Source organism: Megachile rotundata, chromosome 16 (assembly GCF_050947335.1).
Source record: "Megachile rotundata isolate GNS110a chromosome 16, iyMegRotu1, whole genome shotgun sequence".
NCBI lineage: Eukaryota > Metazoa > Arthropoda > Insecta > Hymenoptera > Megachilidae > Megachile > Megachile rotundata.
The window spans coordinates 9,465,497-9,484,717 of NC_134998.1; the positions used below are offsets into that span (position 1 = coordinate 9,465,497).

Here is a 19,221-nt window from a genome sequence, read left to right on the forward strand (position 1 = left end):
TCTTTTGAATACGTGGACTCAGTGTACAACATAATACTAACCTAACCCGTACCGAGCTCTCTTTGTCCCTGTATGTATTTTTCCCGCCATTTTGGAGAACGCAAATTCCACCCTGCTGTTAAAAAATTTTAGGAATTCTACACAAATTTTTCTGACAGTTTTCCTAGAGAACTTTTGATGCTCAATTTTTTATTGTCTGCTTGAATCTGTGTAAATCTCCCAGAATAATTATCGCCGTATGACTGTTTTTACTGGCTCATAAATTTTTTAAATTCCAGTAAAAAGGACGGGGGTTGCTTTTAATGTTCACCGATTAAATCGTTCCTGATCGTCGGCCGGTGAAAAGACTATCCGGGAACGTGTTCATTAAATTCCTTGATGCTCGGGTCGTAAAAAATATTGCGGAATATCTTTGATCAATCCTCTAAACGATTTGTTGGTAAATTTGCGTAATGCAGAAGACTTGCCACCCTATACATGAATGATTGCAATGCAGTCGATTGGACAAACGTAAATTTGTATTGTGCAACGAATTGTCAGCACGCAATTAACTGACTCGATTAAGAGCAAAACGAAAGATTAAGAAGGAGTTAAGGGATGGGGGATGAAGAAATTCCTCTCCGTCGTAGCTCAGAGGTTTACATTTGAAATACCGTGAAAATTCTTGGCGAGATTATTCGTAAGGTGGAATTTATTCTTTCTTTGTGGTCGTTCCCTTTCTTACCAACGGTATAAAGGGGCGGAGGGGGGCGAAAAATCTGCTCATGCATATTGCACGGACGAACGAATCGACGAAGGATTTAATTACTCCGTCATGGTGCGATTATGGTCCGAATCCTTGAATATTTCTCCGGGTTCCGCGAGATTTATTCTTTCGCTCGGTGGAGAATGTCTTTTGGTCGCTTAATTTAGCTTGACCCCGGCCCTCGTTGGGACGTTTACACTTTTGGGGTGAGAACTGCTTTGTTCGGATATACATGTTGTTTCTATTCACTTGAACGCTACTCTTGAATCGAACAAACCTTTTAACCTTCACTTTCAAGTTAATTTCTTATGTAAAGAATACATCCACAATTTTAGGGCTAATTTCCTGGTGTAATTCAGAGATGAATTAAGGTCCATGTCATCTCGATTAAAAACGATTGAGATAGATGTCTACAGTAATCGCTGACCTTGATTCAGATCCAATTGTGTAACACACATTTCAGAAACGATTGATAGTTACCTAACTTCACTTAGCATATTTAGCTCGTATCTGATGAGGAACTTCTCCGACTTCGCGTAGTCACATCCGTGTTAATTCTGATTTCAGTTCAAACTTATATTTAAAACAAAGTTCGTTTATACCCATCACTAACACATCATCATATAACACGCTGTGTAGTTATTACAATATTTTCATACATGTACTTTGCATAAAGACAATAATTGTCAAGTTTCATATCCTTAACTTCCATCTATTCTTATTACAGTTCAAACCTAACCTATATTTAAAACAAAGTGTTTATACCCATCACTACTACTGTGCTTATCATATAACATACTATGTAGTTATTACAATATTTCCATACACGTGTACTTTGCATAAAGACAATAATTGTCATGTTTCATATCCTTAACTTCCATCTATTCTTATTACAGTTCAAACCTAACCTATATTTAAAACAAAGTGTTTATACCCATCACTACTACTGTGCTCATCATATAACATACTATGTAGTTATTACAATATTTCCATACACGTGTACTTTGCATAAAGACAATAATTGTCAAGTTCCATTAACCAGCATACAAGACTTCTACATTAGGTTAAAAATAATAGTGCACAACTTTTCCCTGACCCGAATTTCGTTAGTTATTTCAGTTACTAACGTCGATACAAAATACTGGATATTCTTGTCCTGAACTGTATTGAGCGAGTTACCGTATTTTCCCAATACTCTTTGACGACTTCTGTATCAGTTTTCGGTGATGGCGTTGAAAAGTTCGTTGTTCCGTTCTGCAGGAAGACAGGTGACTCGAATCAGGATCGCTAGTTCTCTCCTGGAAAAATTGACATGACTTTAGATACTGTTCGATGCTGTTGGATCAATAATGGACACCGATAAGTACGATTGACTCTCGCTAGATTTTATAAATGACAATATAGTAAGAGCTTCTGGCGAATTTGAAAATTTTAAGAAAGGGTTAATTAAGAAAAGTGTAAATTAAGAATATTTCACTTGAAAATTTGGAAGTTTGAGTACCGGGTTCTGTCAACGTTAAGTGCGGTACTGGGATTCTTTAACGAGACTAAAAACGATTTAAGTTTGCAAGAAGCAATCGGGCGTCTTCCATTTCGCTTGCATATCCGTCGCAGACGTTTCATCGAGCACCGTATTGTTTTCGACCCGATAAGAACGAATTGTTTCGCGACGAAAGCATCCGCGTGGAACGGGGCGAAACAAGCTCGGAATCTCGTCCGAGAAGTTTGCGTTTCTTGGAACCTCTTCCTCGAGATTCTTGAATCGTATAAATCAATGGTGTTTGAAAACATATCGATTTCATCGAGGCAGATGCTGTTAATGATTAGTGGCTCGTGGCTTTGAAGGGTACACGGAAGTGTGGGATGCTTATGGCGTACCTTTTCCGGTCCACTGCAAGATCATGGCTTCCTGAACCCACAGGATTTATCTGATATCTCTTTTATCGATGACTTCCCCTCTTTTCAATGTTCTCAAGAGTACTAGCTGAAGAGTCCATTTATCTGAAAAAGGAAAAAGTATTAAGGCATCGTGTTTATATGAAAATAATCACAAATCATAACCTAAAATATGAAGCACCTAAAAAATGAAATTGACTATCTTACATGTTCAAAATAAATCATAACATTGTAGCTTAACTAACCTGACCTGATCTAAAACAGCCTAACCTTACATTACAAGCAAACTAACCTAAATCTTATTCAGATCTAACCTCAAAAAATAAAGTAGTGTCGAAACATCAATTGACCTAACCTAACTCGCTTCTCATGAAATATCAAGAAGAAAAGAATGAAGAGAAGAAATACAGCCTGCAGGTAGCAACAATGTTTTCCTCGGCGGAGATATTTGATCTATTGTAGAATTATTAGATTTTCTATCCGACTTTCGCCGCCCCCACGGTAAACACGTTTTTCGACGAACACACGTAGTAGGCTGCCGCATTCCTTCCATCGAATTTCGTTCTTTCTCTTGGCCCTGTTTTGTCCTGACGATCGAAGGAAACGAAACAGGGATTCCAAGATTTAATTATGTGATATTAAATTGACGATGTTCCACGTGGCGTTCTTTCCACAAATAATTCTTCAAGTTTAGTATGTCATTTGTCGTGAAAAAGCCTGTAGATGTTCATCAAAGAGAGCGGTTAAAACCCATTCTTTGAACTGGGGTTGATTGTCAAAAGGCATCAAGATGAAGAGTCCATTTGACAAAACAGCTGTAGAGAGATTTCAAGGTAGGTCGGTTCAAAGCTCGACAACCGGCAGCGTGACGTATCGATCAAAATATCGAGTCACTCGAACCGCAAATTTGACCCGAATATCGTCAGCGATGCGCTCGTTAAGCGATTTTAAATTGCCACTAGAGGACACGAAGAGTCTCCGGCTGCGTGAGCAACCGCCTCTTGTCGCGGGTATCATCGACCTCTTCCCCGCGACGGAATCCGCGTGCTATGCTTTGAATTGCGATATTTACGAGGCCAGTCGACCTCCATGAGTGTCTTCTTCGCGGCTTTCTAGCCTGCCGACGAAGAATGCTCTATTGATCATTAGCTCCCTGAAGAGGTTCACTAGAGATCTGGTTAATTGCAACTGGTTTCTTCTTGCTTCAAGAACTTCCAAAGGCATTAATAATGTACAAGAAATGACGCATGTGTGGCCATTCCTTATACACTTGCTAGAAATCTAAACATGCGTGGTGTCCTTGAAGAGGTTAAGGAGCTGTACCTAGCCTAGTTGCGTGACGATAGAGAAAGTAGACTTTTCGCTCTCATTTGGACTATTTAGTGAAAGGATATCTATAATCAGCCACGATCAATATTTACGCGGGCGAATCAGATAAAACCCGCAAATAAAATCAATCAAATTCGAAACGAAGGTCTGTTATGAATCTTTGATGACGTGTGAATACGTAACAGCTATATATGAAGGACATTTTCATTCGGAAGAAAAAACGAATTTGACAGGATCTAGAAATGTAGGTCGACGTAAATATTTTACCACTAAAATGCTTTAAATGTTTCAATCAATCGCACAAAAACTATATAGTTCAAATAACGGCTTTGCTAAAATAAACTGCAAGAATAAGGTTCCCCGGTCGGTTACGTTTGGGCTTCCATCTCTTTAGATCGATATTTTTGAGAACGAGTTTGACAGACAAATTGAAGGATAAAAGAAAAGATAACCGTGAAACTAATATACGCTACAATGGAAATGCTTAGTCTAGAAACGAGAGAGTTCCACACCGATGGAACAATAAATTATTCGTTCGCGTTCACCTTGGCATGTAACGGCGTTCTAATGCATATTGTAACAGCTTTATCGTAGGTGTGTGCACGCGTCTAGGTTAAGATGTTTCCGACGTGATGCAGTCGATCTACAATGGCGACATCTGTTCCGCTCAGAGCTTTCAATCTTTCATCCGGAACTGTCGATTCTCTTCTTAACATCCTTGCGAGTGCATTGGCCTTCCCTTTAATTTCTGTACATTGTTTTAGTCATTTTCGTTTTTCGTCTTCCAGCACGGTGACAAGGGTTGCAGCAGAATTAATGTTTCTTCAGCCATACACTCATTAGCCACACCTTCTACACCTAAAAGCGTGATGTGAAAGCGTGTAACTCGTAGTTTTGTAACATATAGGGTGTCTTCCGCGAACATTCATGATCAATGAAATTTACAATAACTGATTACTTTTTAAAAAATAAGTGAACTCTAAATTAATATATACTATTATTCCTATCACGACTTTAAATGTTTCTTCCCTAACAATTCAAAGTCCTCCATTTTCTCTTTGCCAGAAGTAAAACAAAATGGCGGACTTCCATTGAGGTTGTTACCAAATTAAACCTATATACTATTATTCCTATCACGACTTTAAATGTTTCTTCCCTAACAATTCAAAGTCCTCCATTTTCTCTTTGCCAGAAGTAAAACAAAATGGCGGACTTCCATTGAGGTTACGTTACCAAATTAAACCTATATACTATTATTCCTATCACGACTTTAAATGTTTCTTCCCTAACATTCAAAGTCCTCCATTTTCTCTTTGCCAAAAGTAAAACAAAATGGCGGACTTCCATCGAGGTTACGTTACCAAATTAAATATCTAGTTTAAAGATAATCTGAACCTTTAACGACTTCCTGGGAATTTCTAAACGATGGTTTGGTTGCTCTATAATTTTGACGCATGATTGGGGGAAACGTACGGTTACACGCGTGGTTGGACGCGCAAAAACGTTCCTTTGTCCCGTAGCGCCGCCCGTCATTCCTCATCGGCACTTCCGCTTAGCTTGCTGGCATCCCGAGGCCGTTATCTGATCATGATTCCCGCTTCCGTGTTCGCAATCCAGATTACACGAGTGCCATGAACCAGGTTTCAGGAAAACCGTCCTCACTGCGTTCCTTGATCTACCGCTCCTCTGATGAGAGCCTCATAAACACTCGCCTCGAGAACGCGTTGTCTGAAAGTATATTTATAACTAGACTAGGGATGTTTCTTCCTTGTACAGGGTGTCCCAAAATTGGTACACCCCTTACAAAAACAAATTCAAATATTTACACTTAAAAATTCATAACTCAGTTCTTATATTCTTTCCTTTATATCATTTCATAACCTATAACAATATTTTTATTATACTTCATACATTATTTGAATTTGTCCCGTATAAGTTGCTTCAAAAATGACGTATCTAACGTTACAAAATTGAAAAGCAGAGTGAGAAATGTGTATAGGATCGTGACACTGAATGCTACAAAGTGCAGAGAAATAAAATTATTCATTCAAGAAGTAATTCGTCCTCGAACGAGTTAGAAACGTTACAAGGACTAGTGTAATCCTGAAAAGAGCCAGACGTTCGTCACACGAAATGAACAGAGTGGGTGTTACGTTCTTCCGTCCAGGCGGTACGAGATTAGAGTTCACGGCGATTCGAGCGCATAATAGTCGTGTGCACTCTCGGCGCCGTGAGCGTCGCGCAAAAATGTCCACCGAATTTCTCAGCCACGCTTATCCTCGCTTCTTCTCGGCCCCTGCAAATGGATGCTTATGCAGCGCTCAATATTTTATTAAGCTCTTACCACGATGAAACGCTAGAAATCGCGAGTGTAACTTAATCGCGTTACACGGGTCTCAGGAACGTTTGATGACACTTAAAAATATCATTCTGAGACGAATTATCTCTGGAACCTTCTACTTAAAATAGGAGATAACTTCATTATTGTATTGTAGTTTATTTTCTCATAAGAGAGGGCGCTTGAGACTCTCATTTTGCCCATAACTTCATTACTAATTATTCTATGGATATTTTTAAACTACGAGAATTTTCTGATATGGTGTAGGATATTTATCTTATACTGAATTTTTTTTTTAATTTCAATTTCACTTGGAACTTGATTCCACTGAGATTCAGTCGAGGGTGTCGAGACTTTTGCACCACCCGGTAGATCGAAACGAGCCGACGGTGACTCCCAAAGAATTCGTTGCACCGTATCGCGATAGTCACCGGTGTAACTTGTGTAACCATATCAAGTAACGATATACCTTCAACGATGAGCAGATAACGCTGCAAGGGAATATGTTGATTACAGTGACGCAACTTTTGTAAATGATCATTCTCCGAAGCCGTCACATCACTGACAATGTGACAATTCATCCAGTGCGTTGGCCAATCGAGATTTACGACCGTGACTTCGGATTACAAGTCACCCTTTCGGTATTCACAATGCTATACACTTTTCTCGCTCAAGTGAACAATGCACGTCCGAAACAAGTCTGTTACGATAGATTTTATGGATAGGTACAACTTATACCTCTGTCTTTAGTTTGAAAAATGATTCTCCAAAGTGATGTCACGTTTCTTAGAATTTCAATGCCATATAAACAGCGCCATTCCAAATTAAATTTCCATCTTCGACGCCAATTACGAGTGACCCTTGCGTAAGTGCGATTATGGACCTGATCGAGCGATCATTAACGCAGTTAAATGGTGGTTGAATAAACGGACCTCGTCCTTCATCTGTCGATTGATCCGCAGGCTTCTGTAATGCCAGGGTCATTCAATGCCTCCTGGGGAGTCTACAAATATTTCTTGAGACCTTGACCTGGAAAAATAAGAAAGTGTTACAAATATTGCATTAACTATTATTGTGATGGTCATTAAAGAAATAAGATGAGATGTGTTATTCGTGCAGAGGTTAGAATACTGCTTTTATATCTGAACGTTCTAAAACTCGAATCCTGCTGAAAGATACAATGTCTTTTTCTTTGTACTGTTACAATTTGTTAGGAACCATATTAGCAATAAAATTGTACATTTTATTTCGACTAATTAATTATGAGACAAATTGTGACTTGTATTGATAATAATAAATAATAAAATTAGATTGTGTTTATAACCTCTAAAGACAAATTGTGTAACAATTGTGAGACGATACGATGAATAATTTCTATTGTCATAGTATCTTCGCTACAAGTGTTGCATTATTTAACAATACAAATTGCAAATGTGAATCGATTAATCATGCTCGCAATTCCTCTCAGTCATCAAATAGAAACAAATAATGGTAACCGCTAATAAATCACAAGTAGGCACGACATAAATTTCTTGAGGAATAAAAAGAAAGGAATTCCAGTAATGTCGTTTGCAAGGTGTCAATTAGATCGTGATAAAGGAGCCACGTGACTCCGATACTGAAAGAGGAGAACGCGTCAGATGATTTCATTGATAAAATTGAAGGAATCTCGAGGCGATACGCGCGCATACGCGAATCGTGACTAGGCTCAATGAAAGTTAACCCGACGTGATCAGAGAGCGTCAAGTACAGTCTCATACTTTTACGTACCAATTCTAGAATAACTGACGTAAGCCTGAGAAAGACTGTGCGTAACTATTTGAAGTGTAAAGACATGTGAAGTAACCGGGGCTGAAGAGGGCTAACCTAACCTCTCTTAATCTGGTTCTCCATATAGGCATTAGATTTTCAAATTTAGAGACTCGAGTTAACTTAAAAATTTGTCAACTTTTCCAAGTATCCCCAAGTTCTCAAATTGCCAAGTTATCAAATATTGTCGGGATGAAATTTGAGCATGGCGAGCATACGATATTGACGGCGTATCGTTAATCGATGGCGGTACCTCCACAACTGCAACGTCGTGTACCAAAGGGAATTCAACAGTTGGCAACGTGGCTCACACCCGGAATAAGAAGTCAAAGGCCAGATCCCAAGCAACAGATATCCCCTTTGTAAACGGGGTAACGAACTCGGATCACGCGTGTTGCCAAGTTTCTGCCGAAATCTTGAAAAATGTACTCTTCTATCCGGTGCGATCTCGATGCATAATTGAATAGCTGGCCTCACGATTTCCTCGTATCACGTTCTAGCGAATTGAGCCGCGTGGAACACCCACGATCCGTTAATTAAAAGGCAGCTCAAGTCGATCTCGTCATCGTCGTGGCCGTGGGTGTCGAGCTGTCGGGCAAACGGAAAGAATTAGCGGCTCGTGCTGATGTCACCGGCGAAGAATAAAGAAATGAAAAAGAGCGGAAAACAAAGTACAATAATTAGAGGCGAGCCGTAAAGTTAACGATTTGCGGTCTGGAAGTTTATTGTCGCACAGATACACCGGCGCGTCCGCGATTGGCCGCGCGGCGCTAGAGAAGAAAATATGAGCAAAATGATGGTTGGTAACGGTGATGCGATCGTAAACACGGTTAACCCATTTCGGATAAATTATAACCGTCTATCTTAATTCTTTATGAAAATCAGTTGTAGGTTAGGTCAGGTCAAGCTTCTAATTTTGTTACGAAAGTGGGAGAAATTTTATAAGTTTAAGACGAATATTTCTTCTCTAAATTGCGCCTCTACGCGTACGAATGTCCAGAGACTTTAATAAACAGTTTTGAAGCTGATACCTGTTGCATCCTTCAATAACTAAACATCGATTCGAGGCAATTCTTCAAAATTCGTATGGCAATAAATGTTTTTTACAAGCTGCACAAGCTACAGCTCCAGATTTATTCAAATTCCGGGCAACAATTGGAGTCAATGATCAATCCAGGGAGCAAAGCACTCTCTACGATTCTCTGGCAGTTAACCCTCGAGCGCCGTTTGAATTACTGCGTTAGACAAAATAGAGAGTCGCCCTTCCAGGACAAAGGGTTAAGTGTTTCTCTAGTCAAACGGTAGACTGTGCTAGAATGTCATGTGTAATTCTAGCATTCGAGTCTATCCTTGTCTTTTTAAACCTAACCTAAAACGTAATTTTTATTCAAATTGATTTACTGTACAAAGGCTTTCTAAAATCTTCGAATCGTATATCAAACCGGATTATTTTACAGCTGAATTTCGAAGATTTATGAAACGAATAGACTTCCCTGTACAAGGAGATATTGTACGGGTCCATTTAGACCCACGTGTACATTTCGTAAAGCCACTTCTTTGGTCACTTCACTGTAATTTTGCTGGTTCCTCAACACCCACGAACCTGAAAAGATAACAGAATGTAGGTGGCTAATAAAACGAATAACCAGGATTGAAATATGTAATAGAAAATCGATTTCTGAGGTTAAATTAAAAATGGACGAATCAGACAGTTTTAAATTTTATGCAAATACGCTGATAATATTATATTATATTTTATATATCTGCTTCTTATTAAGAAACCAATCTCAAAATAGCTGTGACTAACAACCCGCGTGAAAATCCAAGAAATCGCGCGACAAAATTACTATTCCCATGAGCTTCCTGTGTTTGAGGTAGCAATCAAACCGTCAACCCGTCAATCATCGTCAGCGCAGAAGGGCGGAGAGGCGATTACTCGAGGAAGAAACTGATTCACTCGCCACCTCCTCCGCAACGTCTAACGTTACTAATAATAATGTTTAACACGTACGCTGTCGATACGCTTCTCTCGCAGACTATGAAATTAATTAGAATATTCCACGATATTGACACAGAATCTTAACGCCTGTCTCCCACGTCTCTGCTCGGAAAACGGCATCACAGTCGATGTTTGCTAGGAAACCCGACCCATCCTCTAATCAAGAGGCGACAAATCATTTCCAAGGAAAAGCGTGATGAACAATTACCCTACTAAATGCTCGCTCCATTTCTAGCTGTCTTTCATTGTACTCTTTCAGTGTTTGCTGAAACAAATTATGCACATTAGCAAAAATGTATTGCAACGATTTTATGTAGATTAGGTACTATTTTTTAGTTCTAGTAATGATGATAATAGTAATATGAAGAAAGAATGTGGCGATATAACAAGTAATAATATAGCGTGTGGGTACACCACGTGGGTGGATATAACATATACATGTATATAATGTATGACAGTAACTCGTTAACATCAATAGTATCATAGCACGGTCAATACTAACCTATAAATCATACAATCGAGCGATTAACTTGTATATAATATTAAATTGTGTAGCACTTAAATTGTGAGGGTCGTTATATCGCCAGTAAAAATTTGTGAAATATTTGCAGAGAAGGGAATAACAGCAAATTAACCATATCGAAGCAGTAAAATTTGTCGAAATTGCCCCATAGAATGCCAAAAAGGAATTTACCGTTTCTTGCTATAAGAGTATAATCTCCCTAGTAAATCAGTTGGCGCACGTGACTCACACGATTGCCAATAATCGCGTTCCTGCGGTTTCCTTTCGCTGCGATCGCGCATCAGGAGTTAGGTACATAATAAAGGTGGTAGATTCCTGCGGTTCTAACTCATCTCCCCGATGAGCAAAAAAGATGAAATGTGCAACGAGTATCGGACGAACGGAAAAGTGATGTCATCCCGCGATACATCTCCTCGATAGTGTCGTAGCCGATGAACTCATCGCGTGCGACACTCGATTCGTGACATAACCGACGATGCATGTAAGCACCAATCGATCCCCTTTGCTCTCTCGCCTCTCTGTGCAGCTGGTGTACATGTTCTAGGCATTCACGAAAGAAAACCAAGGTAGTATTTTTAGTCGAACACATACCGAGGGAATGCATGATTGCACCGCCAAGTTATGCGACACCGGTAATTAACTGTGCATTGTCGAACGAAAAAGCAAACGCACAGAGGAACATCACGTTCCAGGAAGCGTTTTTAACGCCTTGTTGCCGGCAATTATTCGAACTCGTGCGCGATCTGCATACGATCGCTGTGAAAATCGAATCGGGGAAAATTTGTATTGATTCGAGGGTCATTTGTAAAGGTCGGATAAAGCGTCTATTATTTAGACGAATAAAAATTGCAGGACATCGGGGAACACGGATATCCAATAATAAAACGGAGGAATAGGAGGTCATCGTAAAAAATTCATCGTGTCTAAAAGTGTGTATCGCATCGGATTTCGATCTGATTTTTCTGATCGAATCGTCAGCGATATTCCTGTACACAACCTCCTCCCTCCGCAAATAGATTCATTATCGAGGTTAATGTTAGAAGCGATGAAAGTTTAGTTACGACGGCTAGAAAATAACTTGTGACAAACTTGCAGGGTTGTAAAGTGACAGGTGGCATCTCTCTTTTTGCATTAATATTCTATGGATCCTTAAAGGGCAGTATAGCTAGGCTAAAACTTTCAGACGCTGCAAGCCCTTAAAACATCCTGACATCTAATTCACGTTACTACAAAAACATTCTAAAAAAATTATTAATTGTTAGATTAGATTAAAAACTTAATGATTTAAAAGAGTACCAGCAGATTTAAACAGCAAGTTACAGAAACGGTATTAAAATTGTTTTAAATCGTGCAGACGTGTTCAGCGGGAGAAACCAGACAGCGGTGCCTTCTTTCACTCTATCTGTTGCGGATGCAGTAAAATGCGATACCTTTGGATAAACTGCTTAGGCGAAAAAATTCCGTCGTCTCTGATAAAGGGATATCCGTTAGAAGCTCCTCGTGTCCTCCAAATACCTCCAGCAATTCCGACCTGAAAATTAAGATACTTCAGCGATGGTACCGATTAAAATAAACCAGCAAGTAGTTTCATATGCAAAATTAAAGTTTATAAACTTGTCAAAACGTCCAGCGAAATGTTGGCAGTCAAGATCAAAAATAGACGGAGAAGTTTTGGAAAAAGTTTGAGATCGTAGAAAACGGTAGAGACGAAGGATGGTTGGATGAATTCTAATTGCGTTTGTGAAGAACAAACCGCGCGTCACTTTGACGAAACGGAACGAAACGAGAAAGAGGAGGAAGCATAGGTGTATATAACGCTCGGTGAACAAACGATAGCGTGACCTGTTATGAAATAACGATCCCCAAGCTGGCTGCTGCTGTCCACCCACGCGTGTCACACGGTATCCACGGCTCGAGCATTTATTTATCGACAATTCGTTTCACCTGGACGTTATTTACGACACTCGAGGGCGGAAAGAGGCTGTGTACGGTTCTACCCGTTGATCGTTGTCGAAACTACGCTTGGGCGTCATCGTTACATCAGAGGTCCATATCGATGACTGTCCCAAACGATTTTAAGGCTGATAAGCTATCAGAATTAGAGACACATCGATCTAACGGTTCTTTTAAAATAATTTCGATATCAGTTTTTAACTACCGCGAATACTTTCAGTGGTTAGAAACCAGAATAATTTCGGTAGTTAAAAACCAGAAGAATGCGAAATGATGAGTCGTGCCGATACAACGCGTGGCGATCTACCGGGTAAAAATAAGATTCCGTTATATAACTACGATGAAAAAAGTATTTGAATAAAAGATGGAATATGAGAACGCAGGTGCCCAATAAAAATAGAAAGACGGTGAAATCAAGGGGACGAAATCGATAAATAAATCCGCGGCTCTTCAATCATGTGCACAATGAACCCCTGGCACCGACAGCCGCAATCGATAACTCGTTCACAATTAATTTTCCGTCGAATGACAAATACGTCTTTGTGTATTACATTTCTTAGAAAGTTACGGTATCTTCTATACATTGTTGTTGTCACGTTCAATAACCCTTTTCCTTTCATGTAACTGAATTTTATCTCCCTAAAAACAGAAGAAAAATTGTATTAATGTCGTCTGCAAATAAAGATAAGATAAAACAGAGATTGATAGATCGTAAATTCTTCAAATGTAATCTTTATTTAATTTAACGAAGTTCAGATAGATGAAAGAGTGCATCATAGTTTTGACTTTACAATTTTTTTTCAACCAGTTTATTACGGAACACCGCGTGTATTTCTAGAGCGTGAAACATCTAGTCCTTGGCGCGTGCAAAATCAACCGCGTAATCTACGCCAGCCTGTATGCGTAAACTTCGCGATAACCACGATTAAACGTACGTCTCTCGGTCGCTTATCGCGATTCAGCCCGGCATAATTCCCGTTTCCACGCTTGGATCATTGCTATCTCGTGAAATCCAACGCGAAATGGCTCGCGGCCCTCCTCGAAAAACGCTACTTCCGACCCTGACGAGCTACTCGACAACCTTTGCCTTCCCTGAATCTTTTAATTTCACCGTGAAAAAGAGATTCCATCGATCTAGCGATATCTCTATCCAAAATCTCTCTATCTAGCTTTATATCGACTGTTTGCATTAATAAACGTTGATAGCCTTTCTCGTGAAATGATTAACAATACTTCTCTTTCATATCAGGTATTACGTAAGTCATTCGTGCACTTGGTATTCCAAAACCTTGAATTACTGTATTGTGACTCGTTATTTTGTCATACGTGCAGGTGAAGAAACGTTTTTGTCCAACTGCGACAATTGTCCATTTTCACGGCGATATAATGAGAGACCGTAGTTGCAAATAATTATTATTTCAATGTGAAAATAATCACTTTCAATTCTCCGTTGAATTCGAGGAACCATTATCTGGAAATAAAAAATAAAAAAGTTTAACGTCCATATTCTCGATAATTTCCATTATAAAATAATCTGTGTTATCTATGGTAATTTTCAGCGCAATATTCAACGTATTAATGCTAGAGCAACAGGAAGTCTTACGAAATCGTTTTGACTAGTCTCCTACCCCCGAATCCGAACAATTATCATCCCCTCGGTCCACGCGAAATTATTTTTTCGCCGCACGTTCGTGGTTCGCGACAGAACGTCATTAATTATAACGTTTAAATTGCAAATCGGCCACTAAAATATGTCGAATCCCTGGCGTGTACAGACTGGGTCTCACGTTCTACACCCCCACACCCTCGGTGTATGACGGGAAATATAACTTTATATATCGCGTTCATATATCTGCTTGACTCAGTGGACGCTCGTTACCCATCGAACGGTGATTTTTCATGCAAATTCATTTACCAAATCGATGCTCATTTTTCTGTAACGATTATTGTTTGCGTGATGGTAATGTTAAACAATGAAACTGTTGTCCTGCTTCAAATTCTCTCATTAGCAAAAGACAATTTCTGCTTACATTTTTATATAAGATAAATAGATTGATATATTAGGTTAGGTAAAAATACTTGTATAGGTTAGCAAGTCTATTGAATGTGTTTTTAGGTTATGTTTCAACAATTCAAAATATCAAAAGCAATTTGATGACATAAAAATATCATACAATGCTTATGACATATCAATTTGAAGCTTAAGGTTTAATAAAAATTCTCTCATTAGCAGAAGACAATTTCAGCTTACATTTTTACATAATAAGATAGATAGATCACTGATATATTAGGTTAAGTAAAAATACTTGTATAGGTTAGCAAATCTATTGACTGTGTTTTTAGGTTATGTTTCAACAATTCAAAATATCAAAAGCAATTTGATGACATAAAAATATCATACAATGCTTATGACATATCAGTTTGAAGCTTAAGGTTTAATAAAAATGACTGCACGAGCTATTTAACATTGTTAATACAAAATGACTAATTGCCAATTACAGCAAACAAAGACCCGTCAATGCATTACTTCAGTGATGAATCACCCATTTTGTAACAGTATTCATAAGCATGTAGTCATTTTGAAAAAAATTTAAGATTGAAGATATACCATAAGAAAGCTTAGATATGAGTTTTCAAAAAAGCACAGCAGCATTGGTTCTTCCTGTTCCTCGAAGGGAAATCACGCCCTTTCTGTTTCCGTGTCTCATTAGGACGAGCAAACCCGAACTCGTTATCCGTTAAATCACGCGAGTGTTCTCTGGAACGAGGATAGTTTACTGTGCCAGGCAGTTTTTTTAAACTCGCAAAACGTTGTTCCTTCTTTTCAGGATACTGTTCATTGTGTTTTTCCTGCAATACATGAAACATATTTATATCAATGAATCAATCCTATAAATAATCCTAAACAAAAATAAATTGTTATGCAAGAGTTCTTCTTTTCAAAGTACCTTCTTTTTAAAAAGTATATTTCTCAAGAATTTTATCTTCGAACTCACCCCTATAAAAGATGTGCCAACTAAAGATAGAAGAAAAATAGAGAAGCACAATTTGTATCGTTGTATCTCGTACAAAAGACGAAAAATTTCGCAACAAGATTTCTCGGAAGAAAAATCGTCTAGTAACATACAATAAAAAGTAATATGCAGAGTGTTCAACGACGCGTCCCACAGGTACCCTTACCAGGAAACATATATCAGAAGCAAGGAAAAACTCGACTCGATATAAAGCTTAGGATATTAGCATGACAGGCAAGCAGCATCAAATTGCTGGACCTAAAAGGCAGACTAGGAAAGCAGCGAGCAAAGCCTCTCTCTGCTAAATCGTCCGTGCACTTCTAATGGACTGCTAGCGGGCAAAGTTTAGTCCCTATGGTGTTTCCATCTCCCTTCTCGCGTGTTACGCTTCCAACCTCTCGTTTCAGAGATGTGACACGATCTTTCGAGTGTGTATTGCGTTATTCGACCGTGCAATTGTTAATCGTGTCGCGTTGCACAGGTACGTTACATTATCATGCGTTGTGTCTACGCATTGGTGGCGTTAAATTATTCTGGTATCGCTCAAAAATTATACCTAACCTATTGTTAATACTGTCCACTCGTGATATCACTTAGTTCAGAATTTTACCATCCAAGAGAAGTGCAGTCAGTATATTTGAATAATTATCCACCTAAAAAAGAAATCTTTCATAAGGGAGGAAACAGAAGATTAGGGAGTCTCGTAAGCGCTTGCATGGTAAATTAATTCGCGTTCTGATACCTTGAACATCGTTGCCGGCTTCTTCGTATTGGACGTTTGATGAAAAAGCTCCGCAAGCTGCGCTGAGTGTTGCACGGGCTGTTGCACGCGATACTAATGTCCTCGTTATGACAGTCGAAAAACTGTGAACACCGTCAGTGAAAAAGGAACGAGATTGCTCGGAGGTATTCCTCGTGGTCCGTAATTGATCTCCTTCATTCAGTTGGTCCACGATCTTAAACACCATTGTAAACGACTGTTACGAAACGTGGCGTTATGATGGATTAACAGTCGAAAGAGATGAAAAATGTCCGAGGGATAATCAATTAAGCATCAAACGCTGTAATTTCATGAGTTTCCTGTCACTCTATACAAATTGACGAAGACAGATGGGGAAACAGTGCTGAGCAGAAGATGAAAAAAAACATAGTTTGATCAAGGTGAATAGTAGTCAGCGATCATTAGCTGTCAAAGCTGACAGATGACGTAGGATATCTTGATGTTTCAAGGCCAGCAAATTGCGCGTTTTTAGACGCCAGACGATAAAGCTACCGTCAAAGTGGTTACAAGGTGGTGGAGCCAGCGATTTCCCGAACTTCTCGAGCTTTAAATAGTGATGATCGAAGGAAAGGAGAGAAGTGTGACGTCGGAGGAGAAGGAGCGCGATGAGAGAATCGCGGCTGTAAAAAGCTGCACTGCGAGGGCGGGCTTTTCCGGCCGCGAGACATGCTCTCATGCATCTTTAGAGCTTCGTGGAGGGAGAAAAAAACGAAAGAACCATGCAAACTTTTCCATCGACCTTAGTTCCCGAGCTGCCGCCTCAATATTTCACTCTCGCGCGGTTTACCCGCACTCTGTTCCCTTGTTTTCGATAAAGATGTTAATGCCGCATTTCGATGCGACTCGATTATCCGAAATTTCATGTCGCGAGTTCGGACTTGCACGCTGCTAAACCTCCGTTCCGCTTGTTACGTGCTCTCACAAAAGATTCGAAAATAGAATCCTCCTGTATTGTATCAACAATCTCCAAAGTTTGCAAAACCATTGAAATTCTACGACTTCCAGCTGGAGCACTTAACCATAGCGTTAGAGAGAACTGAAGTGCAGATAGGGGCTGTAAGAGTGTAGAAAGGACTAGATATCAGATTTTGATGACCACGGGGAATCGGGTATGCTTTGTGATACGGGAGACTGCTATTCAATCACCCCACTTGACGCTGGTTCGTCATTTACAAACGTGTCGCCATAAAGACTAACAGGAGCTCTCCTTAACCCTAACTGTGTTACCATGAATCTTGCTTTACCCCATCTAACCGCATGGTGTTGTGGTAATCATGCCTATGAGAGAGGAAAATCCCAAGGGCCGCTTTGTAAACCTGTTGACAACTAATATTTGGTTACCAGATATTCAAACATGATCCTCAATAGCTTAACATTACAATAAATTAGTATGCAAACATTGCACATTCATTATCAGCGTAATTTGAATGTGCAATGAAGAGTTTTTAACTGTTTTATGCACTACTATTACATTTTCATGAATTTGTTAATAATAGAATTTTTATTTATTCTGATCTAATTTTAGATACCTTAGTTCATTATTCTAATTGTGTATATAATTTTACACACTTTCATAATAATAATTTAAATAATTACTATTTAGCAGACAGTACATTAGTAGGATTTACAATGGAATAACTTGTAATTATACATACCTGATTAACGCCGAATCTGATATTACGTATTAAAAGATAGTATGTAGAGGGTATAATTATGTTCTCCCATTATATAGTAACCAAGTTAATGTTAATTCTGGTACACATTTAAAATTAAACCTCAATTACACCTGCAAATGAATACAAAAATTAAACGAAACTTACAGTTACAAAAGAGAAAACCGTTATATCGGTCGACCATTTCGATTTTTCAAATAAGGATACTCGAGAATCGATAGATCGCTCGAGAGGTAAATATCGGTCGGTAACAATATCACTGTAAATCGAGCGCGGGAACGTTGAAAATGATTTGGACCAGCGAAACGCGACGCCGAGCATTTTATACGAGTCGCTGTAACGTTACCCAAAGCGGATTGTCTCGAATGAACATGACATAATTGCGAAAACGAGATGACCCACCGTCGATCCAGTTGCTGAAACAACACCATGACCAACAGATTCGTATCGTAGAAGTGGAAACGGTCCAAAACATGTCCGCCACACCGCGTTGGTTTAAATGAAATTGGACCGACTCGTGGCTTGTATTTATCTGAAATGCAATACCTTCGAATTCCGAGCACTTTTGACAGCCATCCGAGAGTTGATAGCGCATCGCTGTATACAGGTTAACTGACTCTAGAAACATTCGTTGTTTGTTGAAAAACATCCAGGGGAAAACATTTTACCTTTATAATGTATTTAGCGATATACGTATTAGCTTGTTTTCTTATAAATACGTACCTTGCACTTCATTTTTTGGTACAGAACCCTCTCCTCGCGATCACTCGATCGAACTAATTGTAACCGCCAAATTCTCGATTGTTTATATACTGATCGATTAGCGCGGTAAATTCAAACGTTGTTACGTAATTTGTTTTACGTGTAAGATAACACTTTATTAAAACGATACATAAGATATTGTTATGTAGAATATTCTCAATTCTTTTTAAAGAATTGTTAAAGTAAAATTATGAGTATAAACTCTTTATGTTACCAATTTTATATACTTCGTGTCCTTTGAAATCTGCCTTAATGAATAGTTCCGATTAATGACACGCATTAAGCAAGGAGCCACCGGTATCTTCCAAAATCGAAAATGACGTAATACTAAGTGTTGAATTAGCAAGGACTAAACGTGCAAAATTGATGTTGGAATCAGAAAAAATGAATGTCAGTCTT

At 38.9% G+C, this 19,221-nt stretch overlaps 2 protein-coding genes across 22 annotated transcripts in view; one reads left to right on the forward strand and one right to left on the reverse strand.

Annotated features, from left to right (window-relative positions):
• trol (terribly reduced optic lobes) overlaps positions 1–19,221 on the forward strand; it is a 114,693-nt gene that overhangs the window by 53,191 nt on the left and 42,281 nt on the right. The gene's annotated exons all lie outside the window — the stretch shown is intronic.
• Positions 1,307–18,966, reverse strand: LOC105662250 (uncharacterized). Of its 4 annotated transcripts, XM_076541748.1 has the most exons (18): positions 18,784–18,961; positions 18,607–18,678; positions 18,043–18,173; positions 16,349–17,703; positions 15,773–16,259; positions 15,541–15,707; positions 15,201–15,442; positions 12,482–14,063; positions 12,070–12,170; positions 10,811–11,179; positions 10,129–10,381; positions 9,149–9,720; positions 8,371–8,705; positions 7,047–7,337; positions 5,444–5,698; positions 4,516–4,828; positions 2,624–2,746; positions 1,307–2,043 (listed from the first exon to the last, which is right to left on the reverse strand). In XM_076541748.1, exons 5-7 carry the CDS (start codon positions 15,780–15,782, stop codon positions 15,212–15,214), a joined length of 408 nt encoding a protein of 135 aa, XP_076397863.1. In that variant the 5' UTR covers positions 15,783–16,259; positions 16,349–17,703; positions 18,043–18,173; positions 18,607–18,678; positions 18,784–18,961; the 3' UTR covers positions 1,307–2,043; positions 2,624–2,746; positions 4,516–4,828; positions 5,444–5,698; positions 7,047–7,337; positions 8,371–8,705; positions 9,149–9,720; positions 10,129–10,381; positions 10,811–11,179; positions 12,070–12,170; positions 12,482–14,063; positions 15,201–15,211. The 4 variants fall into 4 exon arrangements, with proteins under 4 accessions (XP_076397863.1, XP_076397866.1, XP_076397864.1 ...); XM_076541751.1 differs by lacking the exons at positions 15,541–15,707; positions 18,043–18,173 and having other exon boundaries at positions 16,168–16,259; positions 16,349–16,562; positions 18,784–18,957; XM_076541749.1 differs by lacking the exons at positions 15,541–15,707; positions 15,773–16,259; positions 18,043–18,173 and having other exon boundaries at positions 16,349–16,562; positions 18,784–18,966.